Raw genomic sequence first — 26,519 nt, forward strand, 5'->3', positions numbered from 1 at the left:
CTGCCTTCTATCATAAGGAGCATTATTTATAACTATAAATGCTTTAGTGTCTTTAGATTTTCATTGAAAATGGTAATTTTGGTGTAGATTGGCCTAAAGCAGAAACCCAGGCAGATGTAAAAAGACATTAATGTAGTTTTTTTTTTTATTAGGGAATGCATTGTGTGGTGTTTGTTTGTTTATTTGTGTAAGAGCTCAAACTGGAAGAGGCAATTCAACTAGCCAATCAATTGTGCTGCAGTGCTCATGTGTCACCAAGGACCACGCTGAGAGAAGAGAGAGCAAAGAGACAGAGATGAGTGTTTTTCTGTCTGCTCCTTATCATTTCACTGTCCAGTCAGGCTGGAGAAGGGACCAGACCTATAGATGTTGCTGGACTGCAGCAACCAAAAGACAGTTTAGATGGTCTCCCCCAAACCGGGCTGTGCAAATCCCAAGATTGCATGGACAAATACAAATTATTTGAGAGGTAAAACAGCTTCCTATTATATCTTTCATCTATGTATTTAAACATTTGCCTGGCGTTTTAGCTTTTATGAGACTCTTGTCTATCTGCAGCAAATGCCACATAACCTCACAGAAGAAAACCATGTTTGTTAGAGGAGAAGTATATTCAAAGCACTTTTGGCCATACTTCTCCTGGCGATCACAGGAGTGCAGTTAGATCTGCACTCCTATGACCCATTTTCAGCCAACAGCAGGCCTACTGTCAGCAGACTGCACAGAGCTGGTCCAGGCTTTGAGAAGATCCCAACCATATTGTCTGGATCCTCCCAGAAGCCTGGACTGGCAGCTGGCTTAGTAATGCACTGAGAGCCTGAGCCAGGCGCTCCCACCCCCTCTACGGCCCAGGCGCTCCCGCCCCCTCTACGGCCCAGGCGCTCCCGCCCCCTCTACGGCCCAGGCGCTCCCGCCCCCTCTACGGCCCAGGCGCTCCCGCCTCCTCTACGGCCCAGGCGCTCCCGCCCCCTCTACGGCCCAGGCGCTCCCGCCCCCTCTACGGCCCAGGCGCTCCCGCCCCCTCTACGGCCCAGGCGCTCCCGCCCCCTCTACGGCCCAGGCGCTCCCGCCCCCTCTACGGCCCAGGCGCTCCCGCCCCCTCTACGGCCCAGGCGCTCCTGTGGGTAGCAGAGAGCCAGGGACTGACCGTCACCAGCTCTCTGCTCACACAACTGAGCGTTCAACAGTCTTTAAATGCTCAGTTGTCAGTCTTAGAGCTGGCCGGGGACTGATGGTACATATAATTTTTTTTGTTTTCTTTTGTTAACTCACTCTTTTTAGCCATGTACAGGTTTGCAGCCTCTTGCATACATTCTTGAATATGTTTGTAGCCGCTAGTCCAAACCCTGTGGCGTTGTGTTTTCTGAGACAACTGGTCCTTCTAATGAAACACATCAGAATGTGTTTAGATGAAGTGCGGTTCTCATATTAGATTATGTGGTGCTAATGAAGTGTGATTGTTCTCTGCCAACGTTTTCCATAATATTAAATCCTTGTGCTTTCATTATTATCTTGGTGTTTTGATATCGAGAAATACAGGTATTATAGTAGATCTAAACTCTGTGTACTTCCAACATGTGGCGTGTCCCGTTGTATCAAACTGCAATCAGGTTCATTTTTCCTCCAGCTTACTTTATTTATTTGAAGATGGGCATCTGTTGCAGCTTTTGTGGGCACTGCCTTTGCTGGCTGGTAGGTGGTTGCTGTGCCCACATTTTTGGCTCCACTGTAATTTGCATTTATATGCAGCACTAAATTTCCTATGAGCCGAAGAGCGAGTGACAGGACAGGAAGTAATTTTATTTTTCTACATATTAGAATTTATTAAACTGTAGTTGGAAAATTTGATCTCATAACATATAAAACATTTCTTCAGAGGAGGCTTGATCTCGTCCCTATACTACACACCCTTTTCCTCGTGTTGGTAGAGATACAGATGTACTTTGGAAGGATTTGTGGGCCATTGTGCATTATTTATGTTGTAAATCATTACAGTTGTAATTTCATAAATTTGCATTTTCTGTTGAAGTTATTAAATTGAATTGATGATTGAATGACAAATAACAAAGATCCATGTTGTTGGTGAATAATGGGAGCGAAGGTTTTAGTTATTTTGCTCAGCAGGTCTCCCGTATAAAAATTGACGCAAAAAGTTCTCATGTCACCCATGGGCAATCAAGTTCCGGCTGTTGCACAAGGACAAAGCAGGCGGTCTCCCCCCCCCCCCCCCCCACATGTAGTTGGTTACCCTCATAGCAAGTATTCAGAAGCGCCTTCTATTTCTATAAAGCACGGACATTATTTTTTTGGATAGCGTGATGGAGGGTTAGAACTCATGTCAGGGTTTTGCAGAAACACACTACAGTCCAGTTACCATATAAATATATAGTATAAAACGTTCCTTAACCCTTCATCGTATAAAATATACTATATTGACAGCGCTAAGTATTTGCTAAATTTCAAAACAATATATATAAAATAGAGACGACAGTTCGTAATTTTCAAGGAATCCACTAAAAAGTTTTTTGAAGCCCAAACACGTGATTATGAACTATCCACTTCAGTGTTCACAAGGTGAGAAAAAGAAAGTCCATCTCCAAGCCAGAGACACCAGTGCAAAGCAGCTTCACGATCAGTGACACCCCTTATGGTAAAGCACTTACCAGAGCTCAAACGGTTACAGGCACATCACAAAAAAATATTAGTTCCTCGGATTCCTCATAGCGATGCTTCCAATTAAACCAATACCCATAAGGTTGGCAGCATGAATAGTTAAAGGTTCCTTAATTTCCTTAAAACTATATCTTTGGTTTAATAGTACTCCACTCAGCAAAGATTCACATGTAGGGAAAAAATAAAAAACATATTCCATAGTGCAAACCGTTTTTTATTGTATAAGCTTCTCATGCGCTAATAGAAATATACGTACACAGTTTAAAATTGTAAAATCATTCATCATCGTCATTAGTGTCAATCGCAGTAAGTTCAGGTTTGTCTCACCACAGTCCTGAGAATGAAAGATAACACACAGTCTCAACGTCCACGGCGGGTACCAGGCAATCACTCAAACCCTCTCCTCTGCGATGACGTACAGCTGCTTGGTCACGCCCATACACGTTTCGTCACTACGTCTTCATCTGTGGGCGTAGTGACGGGACGGGACCCGCCGTGGACGCTGAGACTGTGTGTTATCTTTAATTCTCAGGACTGCGGTGAGACAAACCTGAACTTACTGCGATTGACACTAATGACGATGATGAATGATTTTACAATGTAGTAGTTGTAGTTCACATCTGTGCATTTTATGGAAAGGGCCAGGGACTATTTATAGTGTTTTGGTTCCATAGACTTCAATGGATCAATAGCGTGTATTGAAGAACGTAAAATGCACCAGCAAACTGCAACCTGCATAGGTGTGAATCAGGCCTCACTGTTCTGGGGACAACCTCAGTTTTCTTGATATTAAGCAGTATTAAAAGCAGAAATGTAATATTGTAGCTTCCCAATCATTAGATATGGTGGCTGCTTTCGTTTTTTGGGCTTTTTTTTCTTCCCCCTGGTGATCTGGCCAGTAACGCACTTCCTGTCACCACTGGCAGCACAGCAGACAGCATCATTGTTGGGAGGGAGGGGGGTGAGTGATAAATGTATTAGCAGACTTAAAGTGGTTGTAAACCCTTTTTGTTGACTTTTACCTATTGGTAACCCTAGAATAAGGCATACCTATAGGTAGTGGAAATGCCTCCTAAACATGCGCCGTTTAGGAGATATTTCACTTGTAGTGCGCCGATGTAGTCATTGGCGCATGCGCTGTGAAGAAACAGACCACCGTGTCGTTTCTTCCCCCAGCGTGTGCCGTGACTGACGGCTCCCACGCGCATGTGGCCCCGGAAGGAAGAGGGGCGAAGATGGACACAGCCTGCACGGGAGACAGCGCAGGCTTATTACACAGGCAAGTGTCATATTGCATACTAGCCCATTATGCTTTTAATTTACAGGCCTTTGCGGGGACCAAAAGAGGAAGTAAAACCCTTCGGGGTTTACTACTTCCTCTTTAAATACACAAATTGAAGCCAAACTCCAGCTCATACTTTTATAATCTGTTACAGCAGACCGTTTTTTTTTTTGTTTTGTTTTTTTGTGATAAAGGTTTTACACTAATATATAAAAGCTGATTATTTTAACCACTCCTGACAGTTTTTAAATGGTTTGTCTCATCCATGTAAACTGATGCATTCTGCTGGAGAGTTTGTTCTTTTAAAAAAAACAGACTTAATGGCTGGATCACTAAGTAAAACTAAAGAGAGCCTAAAAAGTAAACTAGTGTAACCATCACATCAAAGAATTGCTATGCTGCAATATAATTTATGCCTTTGCTTATAATACTGCTTTACAAATGAAAAGGGTGAATCTACCTAACAGGAATAGACAGCGATAAAAACCTGACAGGTGTTCTAATCCCTCTCCACTCAGTCCAAAACAAAAAAAAATATACCACTGAATAAAGATAAGGACAAGGCTGCTTTCACACTGAAGCAGATGGGCATTGACGGTAAAACCCTGCTAGTTTTAGCGGCACTTTACCGTAATTTTAGCGGCACTATTCGGCCGCTAGTGGGGTGCTTTTAACCGCTGCTAGTGGCCGAATAAGGGGTTAAATGCGCCCGTGTATCGCTTCTGCCTAGGCGCTATGCAGGAGCTTTGGCAGCGGTGCCCATTCATTCCAGTGGGGGGAGGAGTGGTGTATACACCACCCCAAAGATGCTGCTTGCAGGACTTTCTTTAACGTCCTGCCAGCACATCGCCCCAGTGTGAAAGCCCTCTGGCTTTCACACTGGGACTGCAGGGGAGACGTTTTACAGGTGCTATTTTTAGCCCAAAAGCGCCTGAAAAACGCCCCAGTGTGAAAGGGGTTTAAAAGGTCTCATTCACACGGGCCCAATACAGCGCACACAAATGTGAGGGCTGCGTTTACCTGTATTTGGGAAGCAATGCTGTTCGGTGCATCGGTGCATCTCCACACAGGTAATCCTATTCATGTCGGTTGGAATGGAATGGCTGCATGGACACTGGCCCTGCTCCAAATTTGACATCTGTGTGGGTGGCACGGGCCTAAATGCAAACCATGCGCGTTTAGAGCCATACACCTGCATGGATGTCAAATTGAGAGATGTGTCTGTGTCCATGCATCCGCTCCATCCCAATTGACATGAATGAGACTGCCTGTGCAGGGATGTGCGAATGTGCGTCCCTATGCAGGTAAACCTGGTTCTTGCACGCTCATACATTGTTCAGTAAAAGGAAGAACTACAAAATCTCACCAAAATAATCAGATCATCATCCTCATCTTTCCACATTTTAGTTGTTATTGAGCCCCATTTATAGCCGGTAATTTGAACCAGCCCTTGGGCACCTACAGTGGGGCTTAGTGAAGACTATTGCTGCCACTGCATGGGTAACATAAATACTGGTGTTGCCTTGTTTTTGAACAGACCATATCTAGATTTGCACTACCATACCATGCATTGACAGATAGGGATAGGGCGGTAATTGCCTGAGCTAGCTGCTTTTGATTCTGACCTATGCTCTGATATCTATTCTATGACCTTTCCTTCCAGCTGAAGGAGGATCAGCAGAAACTACTCCTGAGACGAGACTTTGAGCTCCAGAGCCTGGGCCTAGAGAGGAGACTGGAGCAGAAGTTCTGGAGCCAGGAGAAGAATGTCCTAGTGCAAGAGGTGCAACAGTTCAAGCAGAGCTTCTGCCTGACCTTCATGAAGCTCAGGTGGTTTCTTCAGCGTTGGCGGAAAGGAAAGGTCCTACCAAGCGAAGGAGAAGACTTTCTGGAGGCAAGTGTTTTTAAAGCCTACGATGTATGCCCTTTGTCATTTTATAAAACATGCCTATGAGTGAGCAGCTAGGAGCAGAGAGATGGCCCTACAGTATAAATCCAATAAATGGTGGTGTGGGGATTTACAGGAGCCGTTGTTGGTATTCCTGCTATTTTCTTTTGTAAAAAAGTACCAGTAATAATAGCATTTGGTCATTATAGGTTCATTTTAAAAGCATAAATATGTGGAACGTAAAACTGAACTGTATAGGAGCAGTTTTAACTGCAAGTGATTAAAATTGCTGTCCATCCAGTTCTGAGATTTTGAACAGCTCTTCCACACAGTACAGCCAGGTCCTCTCTCTACCTCCATCCTGTTTACTGGACAGTAAAGGATCAGCAGCTCAGTTTGAGGTCATCCTTCTGCTCAATGTGCTTTCTGCACCTATTACATGCAGCACACATGTATAGGCAACTGACATAATTATATTAGGGCAGCTTTTCTAAACCAGGGCTCCATAGAACCCTTAGACCCCCTTCACACTGAGGTGGTTTTCTGGCGTTTTAGCGCTAGAAATAGCCTCTAAATAGCACCTGAGGACCTCCTCCCATTCATTTGTGTCTTTTTCACACTGCGGCGGTGCGCTTGTGGTGTGTTGGGAAAAGTCCTGCAAGCAGCATCTTTGGGGTGGTTTGGGAGCACTATATTTAGCGCTCCCAAAATGCCCTGCCCATTGAAATTAATGAGCAGCGCCTGAAAAGCGATTCAAAAATGCGCCACAACACGGGCACTTTTAAGCCCTTCTTTGGTGTTAAAAGCCCCATCGGGGACCAAGAAGCGAGCGGCGCATTGGCGCTAACGTGGCCCCAGGGTGAAAGGGGTCTTAGGCCCATTTTACACATGCGGACCATTTGTCTGTTTTTCATCCACCTGTGGACGTCAATGCATCTCTATGGAAAAACAGATGTAAATCTATAAAACGTTCAGTTTTTGCATTGGTAGTGGATGTAAAAACTGATAAATGGATGAGCAGCTGATGAATACTTCATCCGTTTTGACATGACTGAACTGATGAACGGTTTGCATGTTTTAAAGGTGCCTTAGGTTCCTCCAAAGGTTACTCTGGATTTCCTTGAGCTGTGCCTGATTGCCCATCCATATCTGATGTCTGCATACTTCCATCCTATTTACTGGACAGTAAAAGAGCAGCAGTAGTCTGTGGTCATCCCTCTGCTGAGTGTGCTTTCTGCACCCCATGCATGCAGCAAATATGTATAGGCAACTGAAGTAATTTTATTAGACCCCTTTCACACCAGGGCGTTTTGCAGGCGCTATAGCGTTAGAAATAGCGCCTGCAAAACGCCCTAAAGAAGCTGCACCATTGGGGCTTTCACACTACAGCGGTGTGCTAGCAGGACGTCAGAAAAAAGTCCTGCCAGCAGCTTCTTTGGAGCGGTGAAGGAGCGGTGTGTTTACCGCTCCTCCACCGCTGCTGCCCATTGAAATCAATGGGGCAGCGCTGTAATGCCGCCGGCAAAACGCCGCTATTGCAGCGTATTGCCGGCGGTTTTGACCCTTTCGCGGCCGCTAGCGGGGGGTAAAAGCACCCCGCTAGCGGCCGAAATGCGCCGCAAATCCGGCGGTAAAACGCTGCTAAAAATACCGCCGACGCAAGGTGCGGTGTGGTGTGAAAGGGGTCTTAGGGCAACTGTTTTCAACCCGGGCTCCATGGAACCCTTAGGTTCCTTCCGAGGTTGCGCTGGGCTTCCTTGAGTTGTGTCTGATTGACCTCCCAGCTGATAGTGCCTACATACTTCTGGAGCCAATGCCACTTGACCTAGCCAGCTACATCACACCAATGATCTTCTTAGTGGTCTGTAAAATTGGCACCCTGAGCACTGTAAGGGGGGGCATTCTTTGTACCAGCCACCAATATAAGGTGCATTTTCCCCACTGACCTCTGAGAGTGCATGGGGTACCAAGACCTGAACATTATTTTAAAGGTTTCTCTAAAGTAAAGGGTAGGTAGGCTGTATTGGGGAATCCCTTAAACCACCAGACGCTGTGTATGAGATATATAGATACACACACACACACACACACACACACACACACACACACACACACACACACACACTGGTCTCTTATAACTTGTAGGATTTAGAAGAATGTGTAACAAAAATGATTTTCTGCGACTTACTTTTTTATTTCATGGCTAAATAATAATTTACAAAACCATTATTTCAGAGCTGCAACCTAGACCTCATTTAGTGGATTGTTTTAATCTGCTGTATGTAATTATACGTGTCATATCTAAACCCGTCACCGGTTACGCTGTCATGTTAGTGAGTCGGATCTCTAATTGATCTTAAGCAAGCCAATTAGGGAGCTTATGTGTCTTTGAAGAATTATGCAGTAAATGGATATTGTTTTGCTAAATAGCTGAGTAATCACAACATCCCATTGTAGTAGCAGCTGATAAGTGCAGCAATGACAGCCATTGTGTAGTGTATGGCATTGTAGAGCGGTCCGGATAATATTTTGCATATAAGCCGTCGTCCTGTATTTTACCATTGTTCTCTCATTGCTAGAGGCTGGTATTTGTCACATGATTGATCACACACACAGCCCCATCCTCTGCTCCGCGCTTCCTCTTCTTATACATTGGTGTGAATCAGTAACATGAGGCTTTTGGCAGCACTCAATAGGGAGCCATTGGCTCTGCATTACGAGTCAGCCCCGAGGCCTTGTGTTCTGGTTGTGACAGCAGCTGTTATGGATGAAGCTTTACATGTGACTAACCCCATTTTTCCCACCAACTATATCCAGCCAGGAATTTATTAGACTAATGTGGATTATAAGAGACACAGAGCTGGATCGGGCTGATAATCTGATGCTCAGAGAATTACAGGAAGGCAACATATGCCATATAAACCAGTGCAGAGACGAGCGGCAGGGTAAAAAGGTCAGCTACCACCAAGAAATGTGCATATTTACCCTTCATGGGGGGTTTATGCTTTCAGGTCCTGAGATGCAATAAATAAAGCTATCTCTGTGGGGGGGATTTACTAAAACTGGTGCACACAGAATCTGGTGCATAGTAACCAATCAGATCCTAACTTCAGATTGTCCAATTAAGCTTTGTCAGTAAAACCTGGAAGCTGATTGGTGTCTATGCAGAGCTGCAGCAGCAATCTGTGTGCACCAGTTTTAGTAAATCTGCCCCAATGGGGGTTTTACTGTTTATTTCCCTGCAAAGTAAAAGCGTAATGGGCTAGTTCGGATCGCATACTAGCCCATTATGTGTCACTTACCTGCAAACGAAGCCCCCGATGTCCCTGCTGGTGGCCGCATCCATCTTTGCCCCCTCTTCCTTCCGGGGGCCGCGAACTCCAGCTATATAATTGGCCGGAGCCGCGTGATGTCACTCTCGCGCAGGAGCCGTTGGTCACCGCATTTGCGAATGAAGAAATGGCACGGAGGTCTGTTTCTTCACAGCGCATTTCAAGGTAAGTATCTCCTAAACGGTGCACGTTTTAGGAGATTTTTCCAGTGCCTATAGGTAAGACTAGAATAAGGCTTGCCTATAGGAAAAACTCAAAATCAGAGGTTTACAACTACTTTAACTACTTCCCACCAGCCAATGTATATATACAGCCGGGTGGGAGCGCTCTCCTTCTGACTGGACGTTCCTGAACGTCCTTCAGAAGGAGGGGGATCGCGTGCCCTCGCAGCGGCACGATCCCGATGCGCTCGTGTCACCCAGACATGGCGCATCTCTGATCGGCAGGAGGGCTCTGTGATTGGCCCTCCTGATCACATGACGGCCGTGTCCAATCACAGCCATCACGTGATGTAAACAAACAGCCGGTTGCTAGGGAATTTCAGATTTCGGATTTCCGAATTTCGAATTTTCAGATTTAGGATTTCCGAAATTCGGATTTTCAGAATTCCGAATTTTTCGGAAATTCGAAAGTCAGAAAAAAAGAAAGAACATCTGTTTAATTCTAAATAATAACTATTAAATAATAGGTATTGGAATTCCCTTTCCAATTTGTCTGTTAGTGAACGTAACGAGTACGAATTTATCCGAAGTTACGAATTAAATTATCTGAAATAATGAATGCCATATCTAATCAAATGGAATGTAACAATCTAATAATAATAAAAACTTTCTATTATTATTATTTATTATTAATTTGTTCCATTCCATTTGTTTAGATACGACATTTGTTATTTCAGATAATGTTACTTCGGATAAATTCGTACTCGTTAATTTAATAGTTATTAAACTGATTTTCTTTTTTTTAAGATTTTAAAATTTTTGGACTTTCAAATCTTTGAATTCTGGAAATTTGGTGTTCTGAAAATCCGGAAATTCGGCGTTCTGAATATCCGGAAATTCGGCGTTCTGAATATCCGGAAATTCGGCGTTCTGAAAATCCGGAAATTCGGCGTTCCAAAAAATTGAAATGTGAAAATTCCTGAAATTTTCGATTTTCCGAAAAAATCTAAAAAACTAATAAAACGAAAACAAACAAATTTTTTGGCAGTGCACATGTCTAGTGATCAGTAAGTATGAGCTGTGTTTTACAGCTTTTTACTCGCTGATCACCAACCTAGTGTAAAACTGTAAACACACATGTCCCCAAGTAATAAAAACGCATGTCCCCCACATATGTCCCACTAAAAACACATGTCCCCCACATATGTCCCACTATAAACATATGTCCCAATAAAATCACATGTCCCCATGATTATCTGCACACACATGTCCGTGATCACCTGCACACATCTGTACATGATAATTTGCGTACATATGTCCGTGATCACACAAACCAAATATTATACACTTAATGGAATTTTTTTTTATACCAAAAACATGTAGCAGAATACATTTTGGCTTAAATGTATGACGAAATTCGATTTTATTGGATTTCTTTTAAAATGGAAAGAATTTCTGATATTTTTCCGCTTATATCGCAAAAAAAAAAAAAACAGTCATAAATAAATACCACCAAAAGAAAGCTCTGTTTGTGCGAACAAAATGCTAAAAATTTCATTTGGGTACAGCATAGCATGACTGCGCAATTGTCAGTGCGAGAGCGCTGAAAATTGGGTTGGGAAGGAAGGGAGTGAAAGTGCCCGGTATTGTAGTGGTTAAAGCCTATATAAACCCCAAAATAATTTTAAATTGCAGTTACCGGTTCTTAGATGTGGTGACAATGTTAGTTTTCTTATTTTGCTAATTAATACCAGGAGCTGCTGCCACACAAGAAACACTTCCTGTCCACGAATGAAAGGCTCTTGCTGTACTGTATCTGTGGTGAAGCAGGTGTCACCCCAGGACAGCATTACAGGCCCCCCGCCCTTCCTTACCTAATGAGTGGAGGTGTTTTGTAGTCCACAGGAACAGTTGGGAATAAGTAAGCTGCTAAGACCCCTTTCACACTGAGGTGCTTTTTAGGCGCTACTGTGCTAAAGATAGCACCTGTAAAGAGCCATTGCTGTCTCTCCAGTGTGAGAGCCCGAGGACGGTAAAAAAAAGTCCTGCAAGCCGCATCTTTGCAGCGCTGTAGGAGCCGTATATACACGGCTCCTAAAGCGCCCCTACCCATTGAAAACAATTGGGCAGCACCACCAAACTGCCGCTGCAGCAGTGCTTTGCGGGCGGTTTTAATCCTTTTTCGCTTTAAGCCGCTAGCAGCCGAATAGTGACGGTAAAATAACGCCGCTTTACCGCCGATGCCCACCCACCTGAGTCTGAAAGTAGCTTAACCGTCAACACAGTGCACAGGACGTTATTAGCTCACAAAATTTCAGGCAGGGTCAACCGCATTAATTATTTATTTATTTATTTATTTTTTATACTTCTCAACATAGGAATATAACAAACTTGCAGTGATGTATGTAACAGACCAAAAGAGACATTTGTTAGGCTTTTTATACAGTTTAGAGGCATACCCTTTTTCACTTTACGTACACTCGCATGTACGGACACATTGACGTCTATGGAAAATCTTGCTCAGCGGATCAGGTCGGATATAGGAAGGCGTGTACGTTTACACCCGCTGCTCCATAGAGGAGAATGGAGGTTCCAATGGGGTCCGCCTGTCTGTTTTTCAGGCGGACCTGATCAGAACCTCCTTTCTCCTCTATGGAGCGGTGGATTAAGTGGTACCCATATGTCATTACTTGAGCGCTGCTGTATCAAAGAGTAAGAACTGCCCTCTGCTGCCAGTAGAGATGTCCTGGACATCACTGAACCAGACAGGAGACAGCAGTAATTGGGGTGTGTATACCTACCTCCCAACATTTTGAGATGGGAATGAGGGACGCCTACTAGCAAATGTATGTAGGCATAGGACACGCCCCCTGCCACACTCCCTTAAAGGAGAATTAACCCCAAAAATTGTAAATCCCCAAGTTTTTTTTTTTTTTACCACTACTTTTACTTTATATTGGCTTTTAAAATTCTAAAATGCAGAAATTTAGAAATTGGATGGAAGGTTTACCACTGGGGAATACCTTTTGAAAGATAAAAAGTGCATTTTATATACAACTATATAGATCAGACCAAAATGAGGGACAAATAAAGGGGGACAGAGGGACATTGCTCCAAATCATGGACAGTTGGGAGCTATGTATAATAGGTGGGGGTGCTTTAAACCTAGAGTTGGCGTCTGTCTCATTCATTTCTATATTCGGTGTGGCCAGTGGTTTGTTTCCTTTAATAAAAGATGGCTGGTAAGTGGGTTAAAGTTTACTTCCTCTTTAGAGAAGAATAGAAAACTGCTCGGAGATTCCACAACATGCTCTCATGGATCTCGTGGTCTCTGGAACTAGGTCAGGTTTGGGACACGCTGAATGCTGTCTGCCATACTCTGCTCATTTCAGCAAACTGAAAACATGTTCAGCCTTTAGGACATTATTGAAGTTTTTTATTTGCTGGAAAAGATTAGTACGTGTGAATAATTTGATCTGAAGTCTGCATTGTAGTCGGGGTTCCAGACAAAACTATGTCAGCAGATGGTCGTATTTGCATTTTTACAATATGATGTCCTTAATTGGAGTCGGTGAGCCACCTCTGCAGCATCTCTGTTTTGTAGTGGATGTTTCCAGGGAGAAATTTTAAAATCCACAATATTCTCCTAATCGGACATGAAGGAAAAGAGTGCGGCTGGTACTTTGCAGACAGGAATCGGGGGAATAAAGCAGCGAACCGCCATTTATCTATAATAATTGAAGAGTTGAATAATCTACTTTACACCACAAACAACATGTCCGTTGGGCTGTCCATTGACTGCCAAATGTTTACCTGACAATAAGAGATAGTTGGACATTTGCTCATCCATGGTAGATTCCTGTGTGACACACAGCAGGTGAATGCAGTGCTTGGATTTGGCTACCCGTAGAAACACATAGCTGTATGTACACCTCTGACATGCAGAATTAGTTGCAAATTACTATATCTTTTAACCACTTGACCTCCGTAAAGTTTTACCCCCTTCATGACCAGGCCATTTTTTTGCTATTCAGCACTGTGCTACCTTTAATTGGCAATTTAGCAGGCATGCATCGATCTATAATATATTTATCTCTCTCTCTCTCTCTCTCTATATATATATAATATATATATATATATATATATATATATATATATAATCTCTCTAGGTAGAGATCTCTACATATATATTGTGTGTGTGTGTGTGTGTATTTTATATATATATATATATATATATATATATATATATATATATATATATATATATATTAATAATATTAGATAGAAGATTGAGATTTTCTACTTTTGTAACAGCCAATGAACAAAACCAAAAAAACAAATTTTTTCATAAATTTATGCCAAATGTATTCTGCTACATGTCTTTGGTTAAAAAAAAAAAAAAAAAGTGTATATTGGTTTCTCTGAAAGTTATAGCGTCTATATGGTGTATATATACTGCAATTTATGCAGCTATAGACGCTGTACTCTAATGGCTGTGGTCAGCGACTTATAGTCTGACTGACTGTGATAGGATGGCAGGCAAGCTGGCGCTAGCAGACATGGGGTTCCGAACATCGCTGGTAGAGGTCAACCAATTATCGATGGCCAATGTTTTTTACTTTTATTTTTATTTTTTTATTTTTTTTAAGCATCAGTATCGGTCACAAAGTACCCCATTATTACTGATCTTGCTTCAAGGAGTTGTATCGGTACCGTTCTTTGGAGCGGACGGTCAGGTTTCTTGTAAAAGCCACCGATGCGGCTCAGCAGCCAATTGGCTGTTATTAGAAGCAGCAGGAAGGGATACCAACCCAACCCCCCCCCCCCCCCCCCTCGTGGCGGTGCGTCCATAAGGACACACCCTCTCTCCAGCCACCCCCTCTATGATCAATGGATAGATTCATGCATTGCATAAAGTTGCTGCAACTTTAAGTCGCGCTTATAAGAATGGGTATCATTGAATACATGGGGAATGATTTGTCATGCAACTTTAATGTCCAAAGTTGCATGACAAGTCGCACAAGTGTGAATGGGACCTTATTATGTTTTTTTTTGTTTTTTTTCTGAATCTGCAGCATGTTCGTAAACCTAACATGGTACAATGTACTGAATAAGAATTTTGATAACAATGCGTTTAGCTTTTTTAAATTAGTAACTTTTTTTTTATTCTGTCTTCATTGACTTTGAAAACTATAATTTATATAAAGAAAATAATATCTTGCCTTAACAATTCAGTAGCAATGTTTTCAAGCTGTATTTACAACAAATACATTAAATCTTTTTTATTAGGTAAATAGTGTGAAGGAGCTTTACATGCTAATCGAGGAGGAGGAATTAAACCTTCCATGTACGGATTACAAAGCCTGTGATGGAGAAAGTTGGTCGCAGAACATGGTAAATGTCAAACATTTGTGTTTATTTAAAACCCGAAAGTCATGATTTTTCTCATTACTTATAATACATTGTTAAATATTATGTTAAAAAAGGACCTCTGCCTTGTTCCTGTTTTACCTGTTTGGCTGGGTTCACACTTGTGTGGGTGCGGAAATCACATCTGTTCCCGCACCCCAAACACGCTGCTCTTTTACAGACGCTTGGAGTGCTCGTTCTTAATGGCACCCCCACACAACTAAACACACAGTGCATTTGCAGTGGCAGGAAATCGAATGGTGCAATAGACTGCGATTTTAGAAAGGTGCAAACCTTTTTCCTGCATTTTTTTTTATCCACAGGTACAGCCGCCTGTTGAAGTGAATGGGCTGCTGTGCCCGCACATATGCGAGCTGCACCAAATGCATACAGTAGGTGTGACCCAAGCCTATAGTTTTCTATTGCCATTGCTTATTTTATATTTTGATTGATATTTTAATCACACCAAGAAAAGAAAAAGGAAATCTAGTGGCCAAATTATAGCTATGACAGGAGCAGGTTGCTCTATATATGGTGCCATGGAAATAACCTCTTAGGCCCCGTGTCAATGAACTTTTATTTGCTTCAAGCAAGTTTCCCATTCCCATACAAGTCTATGCAAATGCAAAACTTGCTTGAAGAAGCTCAATTACAGGTCATGTGAATGAAAGAAATTGGATGGCTGCACTTCCACGCTAAGGATCAGCACAGGCGTGTTTGCATACGCCATGTGCAGAGCCTGCCGGGAAGTCGGCGCACCTCTGCACTAATCACAGGCAGTGAGACATTGCCCCAATACACGGCTGCAGAGATCGGGCAATGTCTCACTGCCTGTGATTAGCGCAGTGCTGTGCCAACTTCCTGGCGGTCTCTGCATGTGGTGTATGTGAACACGCCCGAGCTCATCCCTATCCCACACTATGCAATTCTGGCTTTATTAGAACTTCACATTTTCCATAAAAACATGAGCTTACAGCAGGGTGGATTTAATTGAAATCAAGTCATTTTAACTCACTAGTAAAAAGGCTTGATTTAAATTAATTTTTAAAGAACTGCCATCTTTGTCCCGCAGCGGCTCCTCCTCTGACCCGCTGTTGACTCACTGACAGTCCCATTCACTTTAATTGGAAGGCTGGTGATGCGGCAGTGACACAATAAGGTGAGGGATGTAGTGGCAGCAGGTGAGTGGATGCCCACTAACAGGCGCTGCCATGATGGATCTGAAATGACAGGTGCTCCTTAAATGTAAGGACTCATTCTCGCTGGTAGAATCTTTAATATTTGCAAACAAAATGAAGGTTTTCTTCTTTCTTTATTTAGAATAATAAGCTGTCAGGTTAGTAAAACAGCCATATCAGAACCGATTCAACCATACAGTTTGTAGTGTACATAGATTTGCAAAACAATGAGATAAAAGAATATTCCTGAACTTTTATTTTATGTCATGGTTACTGTGAAATTGTGTGAATGCATCAATGCAGTGCATGTTATCTCAGCTTGCAGAACGTGGATTCATTGAATCAGTTTACTAAAAAATTTAAATATTGCAGAATATACAGCCTCATGCTACATAACTAAGCTCCATTTCAGGCTAAATTATTAATACATCTTACATAAAAAACTATCGTCACTCCAAAAGCATTTCATTCAATTTTTATTTAAAAAATCAGATTTTAAATTTAAAAAATCTGATTTATATTTATTTTTAAATCATTGATTTTTATCCACCTTGGCTTACAGGCAGGGGAGGACAGATAGATTGACGTGTTTCACGCAATGAAACGCGTCAACCCCAAACAGTCACCAAGGACTGTTTGGTAATGGGAGAGGAAGTAAACGGAAATCTCCGCAATGGGACACAGATGATGAAAAAAAATCTGACAGAAGTTATAACCCTCCCTTGCTCTATCCAAAATGAAAAAAAGTTTTGCCTTTTTGGTTCTATTTTAATACCAGACTCCCAAAAAATAGGATAAGCAGTGGCAGAGTTTTATCACGTGGAGCCCACACTGTTTATGCAGTATCCTCTTATGTTCTCCATTTACACTTTGCAGACGATCGAGTCCATGAAAAACCTTACGGACGTTAAGAGAATTCTTAAAGACCTTTGTAATGAGTTACAGGAAGAAAGAAGAGGAATGAACGAACTACAGCAGCAGTTTGCAAGAGCAAAGGCAGCTTGGGAGATGGAAAGGACTGAGCTGAAGGTTAGTCTGGTCCTCATGGCCTGAAACAATGATCTGCTTACTCAACAGAGCCGGGTGACAAAATTGCTCCAGTTTCCATGATTCAGCTCTGCACTCATAATCATAAACACTTATTTTTTTTCTATCATCTACTCAATAGCTTCTGTTTTGATTTTTATACAGTCTGAGAAAAACGAGTAGGCTGCCATTGCTGACCACCTTCTGAATAGTACCTGGTTGTCATGCTAACCCAATAAAAATCTGCTTGTTGAAGCCATGAAAAGAACAGAGTGCCCTAATGGGTTTCACAACATAAACCAGCAGCTTTTCTACTTTTTTTTTTTTGTGTTCTATCAGCTCAGCCTTTTCACCCAGCAGAAGGTTCTTACTGCAGAGAGAGAGGCCAGAGTATGTCAAGATTTCATCCTCTGCAGGGAGATTAATACAGGAGGCTGCTCCAGGGGCCAGGTCCATTTTCCGCGCTGTTTACAAGTTTATACGTGTATATGTATGTGTGTATGTGTATATGTATGTGTGTGTGCGCATGTTATATATATATATACACACTTTTAATAAATTGCTGTAACTGAGAGCACTATGGAGTCCTTTATTGTTTTTGCGCTTCCACTTAGTGGCGATGAGCGCTGGTGGGGTGGTGGATGTATACTGGGGAACCATATTGTCATACATGTGCACTACATGATCTCCTTTTTCTATAGGGTTCCAACTGATGAGGTGAGGGTCCAGCCACTTGAGCATGGATTGGTGTAGGCATACACCAAAAGGAGTAATTTTGACACACTGAGGTTCGGTTCACATTGGTGCGATGTGGGAACCCTGCAGATCCACTGTGGGTTCCCGCATCACACCTGACTCACAGGCAGTTCACACTGCCCTATGCGGACACCGCACCACCGATCGCCGCGTTGCAAGCCCTCACAGGCGCGGCAGCTGTTATCCAGTATGGTGTCATATGACGCCCAGTCAGGATAACTGAACCACAGCCCTGCCGTCATTCTGCTATAGGCCAGGCGGGAAGTGGTTAATGAATTTTTTTTAAAAATTAGTTAGCCCAATTTTTTTTTGTATAATGTCAAAGATAATGTTACACCGCGAGAATCGTAATCTTTATTCTAAGTAAAAAAAGTTGTGATTCTCATTTTAGCTAAAATTGTGCAGCTCTAATCCAAAGTCTTTCTGTCTGACACTTATTTAGCTTCCCTGACATGGATTCATCCTTCTTGGCCTTCTTTATCCCTTCCTGCCTGCCATAGCATCCCCTTTCACATGGGGCACCTCCATTTTGATGGACTCTTTGTTCAGCAGGGATCGATTGGCTGAACAGGCGGATAACGGGTCCATCTCTGCTCACTGTGCAGAGATGGACCTGTCAGAGCCCCGCTCTCCTCTATGGGAGATCGGATGAAAACAGACCGATTTGTCCTTTTTCATCGTATCCCATCCAATCCACAAGACTCATATGAAAATAGGGCCTCCATTCCTCTGGATTTATCGGATAGCAGCGGATGTCAGGGGCCTGTCACATCTAACATCCGTCGCTCCATAGAGGTGAATGGAGGGTCCGATCAGGTCCACCTGAAAAACTGACAGGTGGACCTGATCGGACAGCATGTGTGAAAGGGGCCTTAACAGTTTGGCACGCTAGGGGACAGGAAGGATCAGCACTTTTGTGACCATTGTCACAGTGGTCCCATGATTGGAAACTTGTCTCACCAGCTAAGGTTCTTTGGCCTGGTCCGAGAGCCATCTTCATTAGCTCGGTCTTTGTGCTGAGAGCGAGAACATCCTGCAACAGTTGGGCGGTCATAAAGGGGTTCATTCATACTGACCCCACCACCCCAATGCCTGTGTGTTATAAATCAATTTTCTACTCCTCTTTGCCCTAAACTCACGATAAACGTTTTCTTTGCTGACAGTTAACAAGGTAATGGATTTACCACAAGCTTTCGCCCTCTGTCCGAAATAGCCCTTTCCTCCAGAAAGAGCTGAAGTGAAACCGCCACTTATGTCCTATAATTAGTCCTTCAGCTCTGTACAGCTGACAGCAAGTCTGGAGAGTGGTGATTGACTGGCCGCTCCTCTGAGGCCCAAAGAGCAGCCCCTCACTCTGTTATTACGAGATTCTAGATCTTTGCTCCAACCTCCCCCCCCCCTGTACAGCTCACTCTCCCTACACGTGCTTTGCATAGTTTATGTACAGCTTGGAATTACTTACCCCCCTCTGTAAATAATGTAGACCAGATGCATAAATAAAATGTGACCTCTCACAATCTGTGTTAAAAAAAAACATGTATGTGTATACATTTTATGTACAATGGCACAGTACTAATTTTAAAGCATGCCATGTAATGAATTTGTAGAGAATCAAATAAAACAGAAAAATTCTCGTAATATGGGGCAAAAGAAAATTCCATTGTCCGCAATTTTTTTTTTTTTTTTTGTATGACCTTTTTTAGGACTGGGTTCACACCATTGTGAATTTGATGCCGGTTCCCCTGCTTGTCTTGCAAAACGCTCTCAAACCAAGGTTTTACTGTATAATGTTTGGGGGTAATTTTCTGGCAAAAAAAAAATACTGATTTTAACTTGTAAACAACAAGTGTCAGAAAAAGACTTGGCCTTCAAGGGGTTAAGGCAAGCTTTATTTTTAAAAAATAACAAAAATGTTAGACTTGCATGCTCTGTACAATGGGTTTGCACAGAGCAGCCCAGATCCTCCAAATGCCCCCATAGTAAGCCGCTTGCTATGGGGGGCACGCGTGTGCTCGCTCCCAAGCCTGTGTTCTGCCAAAATCTGTCTGCCCTGTACGGCGCAGCGCTTGCGCAGTACAGAGGACAAGGAGACTCAGTCTACGAAGATGAATGGCACCTGCAAACTGAGTCCAGGTTCAAGCCCCACCATCCAAGTGGACATACGGTAGCACTTAGTAACAGGGCCCCTCGCGGGCTTGCATCGCTTGCCACACTTTGGGCATGGCCTCGCTTCGCTCGACAATTTTTTATTCTAACTCGATGTCCACTTGGATGGTGGGGCTGGAGCCTGGACTCACGGCGCAGGCGCTGTTCATCTTCGGAGACTTTCGTCGTCTCCTTGTCTTCCGTACTGCGCAGTACAGGGCAGACGCTATCAGACGGGGGACAGTATTCGACACAACACGGCTCTGTTATGTCCATGAGGCGTCCCTCCCTACTGGCTGTGATTGGCAGCCGCAGGAGCCAATGGGTCTCCCTCTGTGTCTGAGCCAATGAGGAGAGAGAGAGAGAGCACCTCTGTTATTGTACACATCAATGGATCGAGATCGGGTTCAGGTAAGTATTTAGCGGTGATAGGGGGAACTGCTCGCAGAAGATTTTTTATGCAGTCATGTAAAAAAAATTGTCTTTAGAACCACTTTAATATTTTCATGGTATTCATAGCTTTTTCAGTTTATTATTATTATACATGATTTCTATAGCGCCAACAGTTTGCGCATCGCTTTACAATGTAGGGAGACACTACGCCACAATTCAAAACAAGAGGGTTGGAGAAGCCCTGCTCCTGCAAGCTTACAATCTAAGAGGGAGGGGCTGGTGAAACAAAAGATAGGGACTGTAAGGGATGAACTGATGAGGGGAGTAGTGTATTGTTGTAGTGTATTGTTGTTAACAATACATGTTTCCTTATGGGACCAAGTTTATATCTGCCAGTATCTACCCAAGCAGACTCCAATGACCTAAGTAGCTTGTAGCAAATTCTGCATTTACAGGCAAATTGTCACCCGCCCTGTATGATGTCCCATTCACAAATGTGCCATGGCACGCAGTTCCATCCAACGGCTTATTAAACCACTTGTACACTCTTGTGGTGCTGTGTGACACATACTTGTGCTGCAGTCATTATGTTCATCATAGACGTGGTTGGAAATCTGATATTCATTCCACAAGTAGGAGAGGCCCGGAAACGTGATATCTTTCCAAGCAATGACAGAGTTAGGAAGATGATAGCCATTCATTCAGTGGGAGAGGCTTGATAAATATGGCTGGAGTGACAGTCCGCACACAGACTAGAGGTCATCAAACTTTAACCGAATAAAACCAAAAGGATCAGTGCAGGCACACATGCAAAATTACGTTCTTCAGACTTTCAAAAAGGTTTGACATGGTCTCCTCGACCTGGAATCGCTGGATGGCTCATAGAGATTTAACTGTATTTAATGCAGATGTAAACTTATTATGGAAAAAATGCAAGCAGAAGAGGCAGTAAAAAAAATGTTGGTGCCTTAGATAGCATTCGCATGACAGTTCTTTCACCAAGTGGAAAACTAAGTGGCAAATGAGGTTTAATGTTGATAAATGTAAAGTTATGCACTTGGGGGATGAATATGCACGCATCATACATGCTAGGGGGAGTACAACTGGGGGAATCCGTAGTGAAGGATCTGGGGGTTTTGGTAGATCATAAGCTCAATAATGGCATTCAATGCCAAGCTGCGGTTTCCAAAGCCAGCAAAGACCTTTCTTGTTTTAGGAGAGGTATGGACTAGAGAGAGAGAGAGAGAGATATCATTTTGCCCCCTGTTCAAATCAAATCATTAGTAAGACAGGGCTCGACAAACCCCAGGCCCAGGTCGCCAATGCGACCAGAAATCGCAACCTGGCGCCTAAGCTGCCACCAGCCCACTCACTATTGATGCCCCAGACGTGCAGCGCATGAACACTGACTGCCGTCCTCCTCCCTCCTCCACACTCAGCCGTGCTAAGTGTGTGAAACTGACAAGCAAGGGAGAGAGGAGGATCTGTCAGATTTCAGCCTGATGTCGGGGTGGGCGGGACCCGGCAGCTATCAAACACCAGCCAATGGGATCTGGGCGGGCCGCTACGTGTATGTGGCCCCACCCCTTTTCTTAAGCAGCCCAATCGTTGGCTGCTGTTAGCTGCTGAGTCCCGCCCATTCCGACATTAAGCTAAATTCTGACAGCTCCTCTGTTACATTTCAGTAACAGAGTGCTCCGTGTGAAACTTGCCAGTGCCACCTGCCAGCACCAACCAGTGCCATCTGCCAGTGCCACCTGCTAGTGCCAACCAGTGCCACCGCCAATCAATACTACCTGCAACCACCAACCAGTGCCACCTGCCAGTGACAATCAGTGCCACCTGCCACTAGCAGTGCCGAGTGTCACCGTCAATCAGTGCCACCTACCAGTACCACCTGCCACCGCTGATCAGTGCCACCGCCAACCAGTGCCACCTGCCAGTGCCGCCAATCAGTGTCAACTAGTGCCACCGCCAACCAGTGCCACCTGCCAACACCAACCAGTGCCACCTGCCAGTGACAACTAGTGCCACCGCCAACCAGGGCCACCTGCCATCACCAACCAGGGCCACCTGCCACTTCCAAACCAGTGCCCCCTGTCAATCAGTGCCACCGCCAGTGCCAATAGTTTCACCTGCCAGTTTCAAACCAGTGTCACCTGCCAGTTTCAAACCAGTGTCACCTGCCAGTTTCAAACCAGTGTCACCTGCCAGTGCCATCTGGCAGTTCCACGTGCCTGCCAGTGGCAACCAGTGCCACCTGCCAGTGGCAGCCAGTTCCATCTGTTGCCAGCCTTACTCTTTCTGGTCAGCCCATAACCCTGATGTAACAGCGTTTCATTGGAGTTATTGACTGGGTGCTCCATTGTCAGTTAGGGATAGGGGGTGAAAATGAGTGGCCTTACCCCGGGAGCTGACAATCCATACCACTCTAAAAAAAAAACTGGCTCCTAACTTTTTTAACTGGCTCCTAAATTCAAAGCAAATTTGTCATCCCCTGTAGTAAGACCTCATCTGGAATATGCAGTTCAGTTTTGGGCACCAGTTCTCAGAAGGATATGGGGGAACTGGAGAAAGTGCAGAGAAGGGCAACCAAACTGATAAGAGGCATGGAGGAACTCAGCTATGAGGAAAGATTAGAGGAACTGAATTTATTCACTCTTGAGAAGAGGAGATTAAGGGGGGATATACAAATACATAAGTGGTCTATATAGTGAAGTTGGTGTTATTCACTGTAAGGTCATCACAAAAGGACAAGGGAGCACTCTTTATGTCTAGGGGAAAAAAAGATTTAATCTCCAAATATGGAAAGGTTTCTTCACAGTAAGAGCTGTGAACATTTGGAATGGACTCCCTCCAGAGGTGGTTCTGGCCAGCTCGGTAGATTGCTTTAACCGCTTCCGGACCAGCCGCTGCAGTTTTACTGCGGCAGGTTGGCTCCCCTGCGTGAAACCATGTAACTGTATGTGGGCCTCGAGGCCGGATAGCAGGCGCGCATGCCCTCTGTACAGTGGGGATGCCGATGCTCGTGGCCGATGGTCGCGATGAGCGCCAGCCACGAGCGATCGTGAGCTGGAAACACAGAACAGGCACGAGTGTGTAAACATTAGCTAAGAACCACGATCTGTCGCTTCCTGTAGTTAGTCCCTCCCCCTTCAGTTAGAATCGCCTCCCAGGGAACACGGTTAACCCCTTGATCGTCCCCTAGTGTTAACCCCATTCACTGCTAGTGATATTTTTTTACAGTAATTAATGCATTTTTAATCGCACTGATCGCTGTATTAATGTCAAAATTGTCCGATGTGTCCGCCATAATGACGCAGTCACAAAAAAAATTTGCAGATCGCCGCCATTACACTAACTTTTGCGCAAACCAATTAATTTTTACTAAAAATATGTAGTAGAATATATATTGGCCTAAACTGAGGAAAATTTTTGGGGAGTATTTATTATAGCAAAAAGTAAAAAATAATGCTTTTTTTTTTATTTTTTTTAAATTGTTGCTATTTTTTTGATTATAGCACAAAAAATAAAAACTACAGAGGCAATCAAATCCCACCAAAAGAAAGCTCTATTTGTGGGGGGGAAAAAGGACATAAATTTTGTTTGGGTGCAATGTCGCACGACCGCGCAATTGTCAGTTAAATCAACCCAGTGCCGAATCGCAAAAAGTGCTCTGGTCAGGAAGGGGGTTAAATTGGTTAAAAAATGCAGTTTCCTAAATGTACATAACATAACCATGTACCGACATTTATAGGTAAAGTTTATCCAGGGAAAATCATTTTGCCTCTCGGGGGGGGGGGTCAGGAAGGAATTTTTTCCCCTGCTGTACAGATTGGATCGTGCTCTGCTGGGGTTTTCCGCCTTCCTCTGGATCAACTGTGGGTGAAGGATTGTGTATATGGGATTGTATTTATTTATTTTTTGTTGAATAAGATGGACTTGTGTCCTTTTTTTCAACCTGACTATGTAAGTTATCTGGTGTCATGAGTAGGGGGTGCGTGTCATCCCCACATTTCAAAATATAGCCCTCTCCTCCTCCCATTAGCCAGATTTTGGGATTTTAGGGCGTGCATAAATTGGTGTCATCACCTGCACACCATCTGACATGTCTAATCGGGCAGGAAGGAGGGAGTAATGGCCCCGGCCTTGGGAAGGGGAGAGAGAGGACAATTCAGCAGTAACTGACACAACATGACCACATTCTCTTTACATGCAGCTGTCCTAGTGCTATATTACAGGCACTTGGTTTAGGGTCAGGCAGGTGTTCAAACATAAGCGGTGATAAGATGTGTATCAGGGTGCAGCAAAATAATTGCAGTACCAGAGCACATGCTTCTTATAACTCCCAACAAAAGAGGGAAACCTTTTTAGTATTTAGGTAGAGAGCATTCCCCTGCCAATCCCCAAATTGCACAGACCATGAAGAATTAGGAAATGATTGGTTAATCCCGCAAATGCTTTTCTTTCACCACGCCTATTCTTTTGTTCTGGCTCAACACAAAAAAACTTAAAAATTTTGATTTTTTTTTTTTTTTTCTTGCCATTTTTTGTAAAAAAAAATGCATTTCCACTTTGCGAACACATGCGGCCAAAAAAAATTATTTGACATTGTCTGTTTACTAAATTTGTATACGTTTTATCTGTCCCACTATTTAAGCGGTTGTAAACCGCTGAAGAATAAAAAAAATAAAATAAAAAGAAAGGCAAATGGCATAATGTGCTAGTGTGCATTACATACTAGCACATTATGAAATACCTTAAAACAAAGCCCTTCCAGTGGCGGCCGCTCACCGCTGAAGCGGTTGACCTCTTTCCCCGGTGTTTCTTCCGGGTTTGCAGGCTCCAGCGCTGTTAGTGCCCAGAGCTGTGATGATGTCACTCCCGCAAAATCCGTAGTTTCCGCCACAGGATCTGAAGGTCCGGCACTGTAAGCCAGACCTTCAGAGTGCGTGCACTGATGTCATTGGCTGCTTGCACTCTGAATATCTCCTAAACCGTGCAAGTTTAGAAGATATTCACAGTACTTACAGGTAAGCCAATTATGAGCTTACCTGTAGGTACAGGTGGTGTAACAGAGTTTACAATTGCTTTAACAATCGCACCATATTCATATCAGTTTTCAGCAGCACCTACACTATATTACCAAAAGAATTGGGACGCCTGCCTTTACAAGCATATGAACTTTAATGGCATCCCAGTCTTAGTCCGTAGGGTTAAATATTGAGTTGGCCCACTCGTTGCAGCTATAAAACCTTCAACTCTTCTGGGAAGGCTGTCCACAAGGTTTAGGAGTGTGTCTATGGGAAGATTTGACCATTCTTCCAGAAGCTAATTTCTGAGGTCAGGCACTGATGTTTGACAAGAAGGCCTGGCTCAGTCTCCACTCTAATTCATCCCAAAGGTGTTCTATCAGGTTGAGGTCGGGACTCTGTGCAGGCCAGTCAAGTTCCTTCACACCAAACTCGCTCATCCATGTCTTTATGGACCTTGCTTTGTGCACTGGTGTGCAGTCATGTTGGAACAGGAAGGGGCCATCCCCAAACTGTTCCCACAAAGTTGGGAGCATGAAATTGTCCAAAATGTCTTATGCACACATACGATCGAATTGTCTGGCGGAATTGGTCCGGCAAACAATCCGCCGGACTTTATAACGAACGGACTTGGCCACACACAGACGCTCCTAAAGTCCGGCGATTTCTAACACGATGACGTACAGCACGTATGACGGGACTAGAAAAAGGAAGTTCAATAGGAAGGAAGTTCAATAGCCAATAGCTTCCTTCTCGTACTTGCTTCAGAGCATTCGTCATTCTTAGTCCGCCGGACTAGCACACTGACGAACGGATTGTCCGCTGAAAGCCAAGTCCGGCGGACAAATTTTGAGTCAAAACTACTTCATAAGTCCGCCGGACTTTACGATGAAAAAGTCCGCTGGTGCCCACACACGATTGAATTGTCCGGCAGACAATTAGATCGTGTGTATGCGTCATTAGTGTGCTGACACCTTAAGAATTCCCTTCACTGGAACTAAGGGGCCAAACCCATCCCCTGAAAAACAACCCCACACTATAATCATGTTAGTTGAACAGTACATTTATTATAACTGCTGAACCATTGGATCAAATACAAAGGTGGGACAATAGAGGAGGAATTTGGTTCCAAATGATGGACACATGGGAGTTTTGGTTTCTTGGTTTTGAGGGTGAATCAGACCTACATAATTGTGGGATGGTTTGCACAGGAAAAGGAGTTTATTGTCTCAGATCACAGCAA

The 26,519-nt window shown here is 43.7% G+C and overlaps 1 protein-coding gene across 4 annotated transcripts in view; it reads left to right on the forward strand.

Moving 5' to 3' along the window:
- MTCL2 (microtubule crosslinking factor 2) overlaps positions 1-26,519 on the forward strand; it is a 169,975-nt gene that overhangs the window by 117,879 nt on the left and 25,577 nt on the right. For all 4 annotated transcript variants that reach the window (XM_077458975.1, XM_077458978.1, XM_077458977.1 and 1 more), the window contains 3 exons: positions 5,619-5,849; positions 14,626-14,730; positions 16,800-16,952. In XM_077458975.1, the coding sequence (XP_077315101.1) occupies positions 5,619-5,849; positions 14,626-14,730; positions 16,800-16,952 (489 nt within the window). The remainder of the gene's footprint in view (positions 1-5,618; positions 5,850-14,625; positions 14,731-16,799; positions 16,953-26,519) is intronic.

The sequence above is a fragment of the Lithobates pipiens genome, unplaced genomic scaffold (genome assembly GCF_037356315.1).
Source record: "Lithobates pipiens isolate NorthernLeopardFrog02 unplaced genomic scaffold, aLitPip1_a1.2 Scaffold_28, whole genome shotgun sequence".
In the NCBI taxonomy this organism is placed as follows: Eukaryota; Metazoa; Chordata; class Amphibia; order Anura; family Ranidae; genus Lithobates; species Lithobates pipiens.